The 12,435-nt window shown below is 39.4% G+C and overlaps 1 protein-coding gene across 1 annotated transcript in view; it reads right to left on the reverse strand.

The window, feature by feature from the left end:
• Positions 1–4,076: 4,076 nt before the first annotated feature.
• Positions 4,077–12,435, reverse strand: part of LOC126778751 (zinc finger protein ZIC 4) — a 34,315-nt gene continuing 25,956 nt past the window's right edge. Inside the window, exon 3 of the mRNA XM_050502373.1 lies at positions 4,077–5,340. Coding sequence (XP_050358330.1) covers positions 4,712–5,340 — 629 coding nt within the window. The 3' untranslated portion in view covers positions 4,077–4,711. The remainder of the gene's footprint in view (positions 5,341–12,435) is intronic.

Here is a 12,435-nt window from a genome sequence, read left to right on the forward strand (position 1 = left end):
AATACAGTGCGAATTATATAATTTTCTGTTTTAGAACTTTAGTTAGCTTATAAATGCCCTTGCTGGGCTAAGTCCTCCTCTTCTCTTGAGAGAAATATATGGAACGTTTTCAGTACGCTTTTTAATCAGGTTTGGTGGAAAAACGTTTGGCAGAACTTCATACGACACATGCCGTTCTTTACGATTCAAACGCCCAGCACGAGATAAATTATAAAAAACAATAAAGCATATGAAACTCAGAGGTGCTTACCCGGTTTTGAACCCAAAATTTTCAGTCAATATTCCCGTATTCTAGGCATTCGGCTTCATAGAGATGTAATCGTATCGAATTGAAATCATTTCATAATATATGTTGTAATCAATTACTTGCATCGCCTCATGTACTCGTACGTCTAAAGTTGAGTAAGGTCTACGTGATCAAGCCCATTAACTCTGTGAGCCAATTATCTCTCATGTTCTACGAGTCCGTCGAGACGTGTATGAACGCAATATGTTAACATATTTTTTAATTTCTCCTCCGTACGGCCGAGGAGGCAATGGCAAGTTCATGTGCAGGAGTGAGATTTATAATAAGAAAACGCTCCTACCGCGCATGCACCATAAGGATCTATAAATCTTTTAAGTACTGAATCGGCCAATCCCTGTTGAGAAACGATAAATCATCGGCGTGGACGGTACAGTCGAAGTGAACACGGATACCGTCTCGCTCGCACCGCTGGCCGCTCGCGCTCCTCGCATCATTTATCATTTCTTTCTCTCGTTTCTTCTCAATGATAAATTCAATTCTCTTTTCGAATATGATTGTTCCTCGTTTTGTTATTGTGGTGTTTTATTGTGGTACCGTCACGGAGTAAGTTTTTTGATCGGAATCCGATCGAAATGATCGCGAGAATTGGATTTCCATTTTAGATTTCGTGCCACGAGTGATCAATCTTTTAGGCCTTCGCATGGAGGCCTCGGAACTTTTGTTTACGATTTCGGTTTGGAGAAAAAAATAATGTTTACTTATTTTACATTTTGCAATTTATAACAATGTTAAACGAAATAGTAATATAATAGTTTTTTTAATTGCAATAAACATTGTTCGTATAATTTGGGTGTATGTGTAATAAGCACATTTTATTTTACATTTTAATATATATAATTACATTAAAATACATTTGAATTGAAATATGCTTTTATTTATCTTTGCTATTTACATGGCCGTAGAAAAGACAATTAACAGATTCTCTTAAAATAACCTAAAATACATCATTTTCTTTCAGTCAATTAATTATACATAGATACAATTTTTCTATCTATAATAGTTAAAGTGTGTGTCCGTGAAAAAATAGTTACGTTATTTTTAAATATATAAAATTGTGTATATAGACATACAATTCTGGAATACATAGTACAATTTAATAGCAACAACACAGATAATAAATTTACAATAAATCAATCCCTTATTTCTATTATCACTTGGTATCGCTTAGAATATTTATTTATACATGACCTTTATTAATACCTTAAAGCTACAAATGTACATTAATTATACAACCTATTAATCGTACTTTATTGGACTTCGGTACTTTGGCCATTAACACATCGTTTTGTAAGTATTTGACAGAGCATGCACTCTAACTTCACTCGTTATATAAAACACCTTCACTGTTAGCTTATATTGTTACTGATAACTAGTCACATTATAAAATTTAGATTCGCGAAAGGAACAAACCAAATAGTATTATAATTAAGAAACGAACATGTTTGCATCGCAAGGCTTACTTTAATATATTAGATCCTTATATATGAAATTGGCGTTTTATACGGGAGGAATATAAAGTCATTTTTTTTTTGTAAAATATATTTAATTGATTAAAGTATGCACTGTTGTTATCTATGCGCTTTTGCCATCTCATAGGTAGTTCATTGATCCCTTTACTAAAAAAACCATGGGGGCGAGAATCAATAAACTCTTTGAAGGCGGTTTGGACTGCCGCATCGGAGTTGAATTTTTTTCCTTGTAAGAAGTTGTCCAAATTCCAAAAAAAATTATAATCTGTTGGAGCAAGGTCCGGGGAGTACGGTGGATGTCACAGACATACCAATTGTAGCTCATCTAACTTAATGGTTGTTTGCAGCAGTGGCCTAGAGCGATTTTTTTTTATATGCGCCGGGATGGCAAATGACTCTACTCCACCACCACCAGGTAAGTGGTAGTAGAGTCCAAACGCGACGACGGCCAGTACAGTCGGGAAGAATGTTCTGTACTAGCCGTCACCGCCTTGCCGGCCCGCAAGATGCCTCTTCACGCCTCGTTTGAAGGAACCCGGGCTGTAAGAGGAGGGGAACACGTGAGCTGGTAAGGAATTCCATTTTTTGGTAGTGCGACAAAGAAAGGAAATTAATATATTGATTAAAGTATGCACCGTTGTTATCTATGCGCTTTTGCCATCTCATAGGTAGTTCATTGATCCCTTTACTAAAAAAACCATGGGGGCGAGAATCAATAAACTCTTTGAAGGCGGTTTAGACTGCCGCATCGGAGTTGAATTTTTTTCCTTGTAAGAAGTTGTCCAAATTCCAGAAAAAATTATAATCTGTTGGAGCAAGGTCCGGGGAGTACGGTGGATGTCACAGACATACCAATTGTAGCTCATCTAACTTAGTGGTTGTTTGCAGCAGTGGCCTAGAGCGATTTTTTTTATATGCGCCGGGATGGCAAATGACTCTACTCCACCACCACCAGGTAAGTGGTAGTAGAGTCCAAACGCGACGACGGCCAGTACAGTCGGGAAGAATGTTCTGTACTAGCCGTCCCCGCCTTGCCGGCCCGCAAGATGCCTCTTCACGCCTCGTTTGAAGGAACCCGGGCTGTAAGAGGAGGGGAACACGTGAGCTGGTAAGGAATTCCATTTTTTGGTAGTGCGACAAAGAAAGGAGTTGCCAAATTTCTTTGTGCGCGATGGAATTGATGTCACAGTTAGGCGGTGACATCGAGAACCAGTTCGCGTGGACTTAAGAAGGAAGGGGGAAGCAGGAATTAGAGAGAATAATTCCTCAGCGCACTCGCCGTGATACAGTCGATAGAAAGCGCTCAGTGCTGCTATCTCGCGACGCAATTGTAAAGGTTCAAGGGTGTTTGTGACCTTTACTTCGCCAATAATGCGTACTGCACGTCGCTGCAACCGGTCCAAGGCCTCCAGTAGGTACTTGAACAATCTCGGTTGCTTAGCAGCTAGTTCTTCCTTCATGATTTGCAGTTGCTGACAAAAGATATCTGCCGTAATCGTTTGGCCAGATTTTAGAAAGCTGTAGTGAACGACACCGGCGCTAGTCCACCAAACACTCACAAATAACTTTTTCTGAGTCAATTTTCGTTTAGGGCAGGATTTGGCTGGGTGTCCAGGGTTCAGCCATTGCGACGAGTGCTTCTGATTATCGTACAGTATCCACTTCTCATCACAAGTAATGATTCGATTTAAAATCCTTTCATTATTGTGTCGATTGAGCAAAGTAACACAGCAGTCGACGCGTGTTTGCAAGTTCGATTCACTCAATTCATGAGGTACCCATCGTTCAAGTTTTTTTTACTTTCCCGATTTGCTTCAAGTGGATTAATACAGTTTTATCACTTACCCCGAAGCCTGCAACAATCTCTGAAGTACTTTGTGATGGATCTGCTTCCACAATAGCCTTTAATTCTTCATTTTCCAATTTGGACTCGGGCCGTCCACGGCGTTGGTTCTGAAGGTCGAAATTTCCAGAACGAAAACGTTGAAACCAAAAACGTACCGTGCTTTCTTTTGCGACACTAGCGCCATACACATCATTAATCCTTCGAGCTGTTTCTGCAGCACTGGTGCCACGGTAGAACTCGTACTCGTAAATATGCCGATATTTCACGTTTTCCATTGTGCGGTAATAAGCGACGCCAATGAAAAAAATAATGAGGAAAAAACAAATGAATGACTGTTCTCAAAACTCAAATGTACCAGCTTAATGAATTTGTAAATTTGAATTTGGAATTAGTACTACAGTAGTACGACAAAACGCTAATTTCATATGTAATAGAAGTTTCATACCTAATAGAAAGTGTGTTATAAATATATGTCAACAATGACATTTGACATAATTTTAAACTGGGCAGCTTAACGTGTCCCAGAGATCACAAAACTCTTCGCAAACAATACCCGCGAAGGTATATCTTGTCAAATATAATAAGACACTTCTCCACACATACACTGTGTTTACATAAAATATACAACATGCTGTAAAGCTTTCGACAGCCAGCGGTCATTATTTACAACTCTGTTGTTTTAAGTTCACACCAAATCCAGTGTTGTTTGGATACTTTTGTTACAACTATTTTGTATTCTATTTTCTCATAAAACTCTTTGCTAACTCATAGTAGGATTCAATTTATATGAAACTTCGGACGGCTGTTAATCTGGCATTGATTTCAATTGTTTTAAAATCGATCAGATTATTTATAACATCTATCTTTTAATAAGCGTAATGTATTCTTATAAGCATAGAACTGTAGCGCTTTAGTGAACTTTTCATTCCACGTTATATTATATGTATTTTTAAAGAAACGAGGTTAAAAGAATAGTTGAATGCAAGCTTTAGGCGGATTTTTGTGAAGCATATAATATGTGGAGCTTTGGCTGCGTGGATTATTATGCTTCCTTATCGTCGAATGAAGAGTTCTCTAAGCGCGGTGCGGTCAATATGCGGCAGCGGCACCGGAATGGTGCATTAAATGATGGTGGTGGTAAGACTCTTGCGTAGGACACCACCATTCTGGCACGCCATGGGGTACCGCGGGTGCAGGCTGCTGGAACTGACTCCAATGTCCACCGAAGCCGATTTTGTTTTCCATCATACCATTACCACCTATATTTGTGAGATGTGAGGGTTGGTTGTGGTGAGGAGGCGCAGGTGGCCTTTCGTAAGATTTTTGGTCGTGAGGGTTGAGGTACTTATCGTTGAGGCTCTCTAGCTTGTCGGTAATTGTTGGGTGATGCTGAGAGTGATGAGGCGGTGCTGGAGCCATTGTCGGTGGTGGGGGAATAGGGACAGGTGGACTGGCAGCTCCAGCTGTTACGCTTACGCTCCCTGCTGAGGAGGAATCATCGCCGTCACTGTCGTAGCGCGGGGACGCGTCGCCAGCAGCGCCGTGGACTTTCATGTGCTTTCGTAGTGAAGATGGGTGGGTGTAGGACTTGTCACAGCCATGCACGCGACAGTTGTAGGGCTTGTCTGATGTGTGCACGTGGGAATGTTTCTTCCTATCAGACGAGTTGGCAAACCGACGATCGCAACCTGCGTATTCACATTTGAATGGTTTCTCACCTGAAAAGATAAACAAATGACGTTAAATCCAAACCATCATAATAACCGCAATGTTTTCATTCAAAACTGACCTATAACCTTAACCTAACAATTGTATTTAAAAAAATATTTTCATCGAAGATAAGAACTGTCCGGTCTTCAATTTTTCACTACCTTAAAAATAAAATTAAATAAAACATCGATGGAAGCAACTGCGAATATGAAATCATGTCATAAATAACCAGATTTGCTCGTTGTTTATAGTTCACGAGGATAAATAAATATTCGTAACAATTGTACGGGATACTTAACACGTCTATAAATCATTTATATAAGAAGACTTTGTCACACCACCTTAACAATGCTAAATGTAAATCTGTTACTGTATATTGAACTTTATCAACTTCACCAAAGCTATATTTACACTTGACCAGTTACTAAATTATGATACCATTTGACAAAAAAGAACCCCAATAACACTGCTTATGACGTGATGATTAGGCTGAACTTTATTTAATCTGTAGTATCGTAATTTTTTTTTCTTTTTTTTTTCGTTTTTTTACGGCGACAAATTAACCATCACATTTCATCCACTAATAAATATACACCAGAGAATGGGCAGCAGCGTCTCTCTGAGTACTATGACTAACTTACTGCGATCGCCAACCCGTCTGCCAAGCTTGGTGATTATGGCATATCCCCCCAATGATTGTAACAACCAAACCACGGCCCCTAGTCCCCGGCAGCTCTGCTATTCCTAGCCTTCGTAACAGCTGTGGTAACTGTGGGGCAGAGGGTGCTAAGAATCCCCGGCAGATTTCGTGTTACTAACACCGGTGACCTCTGGCCCTGGCAACATATAACACGTGTGCACTGTGGACCGATGAGGAGATTTTCGAACTGGAGGAAGAAATGAGCAGGTTACATTGGGATATCGTCGAATTATCCGAAGTCTGAAGACAGGGGGAGGATACGATAATCCAGAAATCCGATAACCTTCTCTACTCCGATCGTGTTGATATAACGCATCCGCGGCCTCTACCGTGCTTTGCTCCGCTCGTGGCCCGGCGGAGTTCTCCTAAGAGGGCGAAGGTAATCTCGCCCCCCTGCACTCTTCGCTAGTGCGTACGGTAGCGCGAGCCTATCCCGGCTGCCATCCCCCTTCAAAGCCGTCTGAAACGAAGCGACACGCAACCCGCGAAGCCCCCACCTCACGCATCCACGGGCCCAGGACTACGCCCTATCTTTTAAGCCGCGGGCGTCGGGGCTGTGGGAGGGCCGAGATGACCGACCGACGTTGTGTCTGCCGAGCAGGATCGGCCCTTTCCCGTTACCGCTCCGCCTTCTCATTCTGGACCATGACGGTCTTACAGAAGGAGACTACGGTAGAAGGAGGAGGGCGATCAACTGTCCCAAGGTGGTGTCGGGTTGATAGTCCACAAGTCCCTCATTAACAACGTTAAGGGAACCAAAAAGATCTCAACCTCTACCTTACGGCTTATGGAGGAAAGATGGAAAATAATTCTGACGTCCCCAGCTGATGCTGTTAGTCACAGGCTGCTCAACAGACAGATTTCAAAGTCTCTAACTCGCGACACTCGGCAATTTAATACAATGCGCATTAAAGATTCCAGCGGAATAAGTGCTCTAAAGTATTCGCCAGAGATTTGTCTGTAGGGCAGAGTCAACTGGCGAGGCTGAAGACTGAGGATGGTAGAATATTCACGTCAAGATCTGAGCTGTTGAAAGAGGTTGAGAAGTTCTACGGTCAGTTGTACACGACAACGCAATCACCTGTCAGTAGGGAAGCTGCAGATCCCAGAGCAAGACTAACCCGACATTACACCGAAGATTTTCAGGACGTCAGTCTTTCCGAGATTAGAATGGCTCTCGAGCAACTCAAAAACAACAAGGCACCTGGGGATGATGGTATTACATCTGAGTTTCTGAAGGCGGGTGGTACACCGATCCTCAGGGCTCTTCAGAGGCTATTTAACTTCGTCGTAGACAAAGGTCAAACGCCAAAGGCATGGCGCAGAGTTGTGGTGGTGCTTTTCTTTAAGAAAGGTAACAAAACCCTTCTGAAGAATTACAGACCCATCTCACTGCTGAGCCATGTTTACAAGTTGTTTTCGAGAGTCATTAGACGATTCGTCTCGAGCGAAGGCTTGACGACTTCCAGTCATCTTTACAAGCCGGTTTCCGAAAAGGCTTTAGCACTATAGGCTTTAGCACTTTAGACACACGCAAGTTATACAAAAGACCGAGGAGTATAACCAGCCACTTTGCTTAGTGTTTGTGGACTATGAGAAAGTATTTGATTGGATCGAAACCTGGGTCGTACTGAAGACCCTTCAAAGGTGCCAAATTGATTACCGGTATATCAAGGTGTTAAAAAGCTTATACGAGAACGCCACCATGTCAATCCGACTCTAGGATCAGAACTCAAAACGTATCCAATTGCAGAGGCGTAAGACAAGGAGACGTGATATCTCCGAAACTGTTTACCGCTGCATTGGAAGATGTTTTCAAGCTTCTGGACTGGAATGGAGTTGGCATCAATATCACGGCGAGTACATCAATCATCATCGATTCGCAGATGACATTTTGATTATGGCTGAGACCTTGGAAGACCTCGGCACTATGCTCGATGACCTCAGCAGGATGTCCCAATAAGTGGGTCTTAAAATAAGCATGGACAAGACGAAAATCATGTCGTACATCCATGTTGCACCCATTCAAGTCAAGGTTGGAAATTTTGCACTCGAAGTTGTAGACAACTATGTTTACCTAGGTCAGACCATCAAACTAGGTAGGTCCAACTTCGAGAAAGAGGTCAATCGTCGAATCCAACTCGGCTGGGCAGCGTTCGGGAAGCTACACGATATCTTCTCATCCAAAATACTGCAGTTTCTCAAGTCGAAAGTCTTCGACCAGTGTGCATTGCTAGTGATGACTTATGGATCAGAGACGTTGTCGCTCACTATGGGCCTCATAAGAAGGCTCAAGGTCATTCAAAGAGCAATGAAGAGGGCTAAGCCCAGCTTAGCCCTCTTCATTGCTCTTTTCTTTTCTCTGCGAGATCGAATCTGATGAAATCCGCAGGCGAACCAAAGTAACCGACATAGCCCGAAGAATTGCTAAAATAAAGTGGCAGTGGTCGGGGCGCATCGCTTGGAAGAAGAATTGATAGCCGCTGGGGCAGAAAGGTTTTCGAGTGGCGATTATGAAACGGAAGATGCAGCGTGGGCAGGCCCTCTCTCTACAAGGTGGACCGACGATATAATAAGAGTCGCGGGAAGCCGTTGGATGCGGGCAACGCAAGACCGGCCAAAATGGAAATCCTTGGGGGAGGCCTTTGTCCAGCAGTGGACTTCTTTCGGCTGAGATGATGATGATGATCGTAATATTCCATATTTGTTAATGCATTTTCTTTCCTTTTAACTTTTTGCTTTTTTAATTTTATTGATTTTTATAATTAAGTGTTTTTTTAACTACATTAGGCTATTTTGCACCACGATTTTTCAAAGTAATGGTCAATATTTTTACGTCTGGTGTGCCGAAAACGAAGATATTCATCGAAGTCCACGGATTGAAATTTGAGATATTATATTTTTTTTAAAACTCTAAATTTATGAGTTGTCATTAATTTTCCGTATAGGAAATGATCGTTCCGAGACTTCAAATTTGGGAGGAAGTTTTAAAACATAACAATAAAATGTCATAATCAGCTAATCCACGTTAGGGAACAGTAGATTAAGCTTGAAATTTTAATAGGAAAGAGATAGTAGGTAATTCCTTTCTTGATTACGTTCAATTTATTTTTTATTTACAAAATATATCGTCTAGCTTTCTGGGACGTAATCTTTCAAATGTGAAATCACGGTTTTTAAGTTGTAAACATATTATTACATTGTGATAACTTTTTGCAAAACAATTTTATAATATCGGCAGCAATGCGAATTTTTTATCACAATAATGGCTATTATTTAACCTTTACGAGTTTACCGAATCGTGTGTCATGTGTGGAGCATTCAATAAAGTTACAAGTAGGCTGTATCGCTAGTGTCCACGGTGTACACAGCCACAACAATACACTTTCCTTTGTCATGTTTACAAATAAACCTCTTCGGTTGTAATCCCCCGTATTGTGTTTGAAACTTGAAGATCGCGCTGAGAAGCTACAGATGCTAATCTCAAGTGTCTGTTAACGCAGCAATAATAGGGCTTTTTAAAGTTTCTCCACCGCAATTTTTGTAACAGTGTCGATATTATGAATGAACGCATCACATTCCACTGCTTTGAATGCTGATACTTCCTTTCTTTCATTCACTTCAGTACAAATAAGTAACTAGTATTATTGAGCCGTGTCATTCACGCTCGTACAAAGGTTGAGAGGGTGTATAACTATGGCCTATCTTGTATTTATCCAAACACAGCTTAAAATTAAGCGCCTTGTATAAAAATACACCTAAAAAATAAAGTCTACTGTTCTTATTTCGGATCAGACAATAAAAATGTTCGAATCCCCGCCACTAATGAGCCTAATACAAGATAAAAGATCCCAAAACATGTGTCGCCCGTCTAATTACTAATCGAGCGTTTCATCTGAGACGATGTCACAAAAAAGGATCAACGACAAATTCTATTAGCGTGTGATGTGTTATCTCTGCGCACGCGCCGCAGACGCGTTAACTTCTTCACACGCACTATTTTTCTATTCTAGAATACATCGCTTTTTATTTTATTATCTACATCGAGGATCAAATGGCATAAAAATTGGCTAAGTATTGTTTTTTTGATAACTCAAAACATTTTCTTTATGGAAAATTTAGTCTTACATTTGTCTTATTTAAGTTCAGTTCTTAGAATTACCTTTTAGTGGCATCGACCACCGAATATAGCTAAATATATTTATAAGTAACGCTATATATGTTTAATGATAAAATAAAAACAGAAACAACATGAGTTTGGAATGCACGTCGTGAATTCGTTGCATGCCAAGCCGGGACACGGGCTAGGGTCAGATGTTTATCTTAAACGCCTGTATCACCCACCAGAGACACTTTTTTGTAACGTTATTATCGATGTGAAATTTTATCTTCGCCTTATTTCCACGACGTTAAGACAACTTTAATATAAAAACAGATAAGCATTGTTTAATTAATTAGAATTTGAGAACATTATAATATGGATATCGGAATGCAAATTCGTACTGGTATCGAATTTTATTCAATAAAAGCAATTCATTCAGTTGGCACATCGCCTAGAAGGAATTGCTGCAGTATTAGATTACCATTCGCTGCTTAAGTGCGCACTGCTGAGAAAACAAGCTTTTTAGAAATAGCGCGAGTGTTGTGACATCCGACACACGCGGCCTTTACACCCAAAGTGTTTGAATGGCATTAGGTGAGTTTAGAGAAAAAACAATTGCGGGTCAGAGGATATCAAGTTGCCGATGTTATTTATGAAAATTAAAACAGTTTAGGTAAATCGATACTGGTTTTACTAGACTACTGGTGTTAATACCACTATACAGTATTTTAATATTTTCTGCACCTTGTGTATAATAATCAATAAGATATTAATTTACATAGACGGTAATAATGTAGTATTTTAAATTTATTTATTGGCAAATAAATAAAAGTGAATACAGCTACATTTGAAAGCTCATGTTGTATTGCATCTTTAATTGCAATGTTTACTGATTGTATATTCAAACATAAAATAAACATAACGTTTTGTTAATTGATATTTATATACTTTTTATTTATATTCAAAACCTACGTAATTTACAATTATAAACTAAATTTGGTAATTTTTTTATTATTAAAAAATTTGAATTCAACAAACAAGCTGTGTGACGAATACAAAATTATATCATTTTTTAAAATAGATATTAAATGCGTTGTTTTCATTAAATCATATTTGTTAGTTTAATAAATACCTACAGCTAATAAATAAATGCATGAATCGTTGTAATATGACGACATTACTTACATTTTTTTATCGCATTAAATCATATATCTTTCAGCCGTAATAAGCATTGTTTAATCGCTTAATAGCTATTATGAAACGAAGCATATTCGAGTTAATTCAATCTCCGATAGACAGACGGCTAATGAGTGCTCGATGACTAGCGTTTTGCTGACACTATCGTCTCCTTTCAACACGAACGCACACCATGTTTTGACTGACCTATAAACTAATCACTGCATTCAATAATATCTAAATTCTCAACCAATAGCAACATCGAAATCTATAAATGAATGTCAGCGTTTCCATACTATATAACGGTACACTATGAAACTATTAATAGTTTAAAAGTAACATAACTTACTGCATCCTGGATTGTATGTGACTATCACATAATAAATTATTATTGTCACTTAAAGTAAACACTGATTGACGATTCGAACGATCCTTCGAAAACCGATTTTCTCTCGCATATTTAAAAAGGAATTTCGTACACCGTATAATGATTTATCGCCTCCCTTTATCCGAAACGTATTTCGAATTAGAAAGATATATTAATATCTTCATTTTTTCCACTTCTCAAAGAATACGGCCCTTGTCCCGTGAATACAAAAAGAGTATGCCGGGTCGGCGCATTCGGCGCCCAACGACCGTGTGACAAGGTGCTTTATGCGGACGATTATGAGCAGACCGAATAATGTTCCAATACCCGATAAATATCTGCCAACTCATACAAAAGCATCCCAATAATAAAATAAAAATATAATAGTAAATGTAGCAACAACACGGGCCACAAACTGCACAGTCATATCTCCGCTGGTAAATATAAATTAAATGAAAACGTACGGCGTGAGAGGAAGAAAGACGGCGAGTGTATAACGAAAACAAATTAAAAATGATCAATGTTTAAAGTTGCACTTACGACTACGCTGTTGTGTCAAGGACAGTAAGTCTTTAACTTATTATATATAAGTACTTGTATAAATACATTATTATAATCTATAAATATATCACTTAAATTCTAACTATCGGATTGCACTTTGTTAACATTAATTTCCATTTTTGTCACATGGGGATAAATAAACGAAATTGTCTTTTTAAAGGAAAATTGTAAATAACGCCTAAGTCCATTCCTGGTAA

This window comes from Nymphalis io, chromosome 2 (genome assembly GCF_905147045.1).
Source record: "Nymphalis io chromosome 2, ilAglIoxx1.1, whole genome shotgun sequence".
NCBI lineage: Eukaryota > Metazoa > Arthropoda > Insecta > Lepidoptera > Nymphalidae > Nymphalis > Nymphalis io.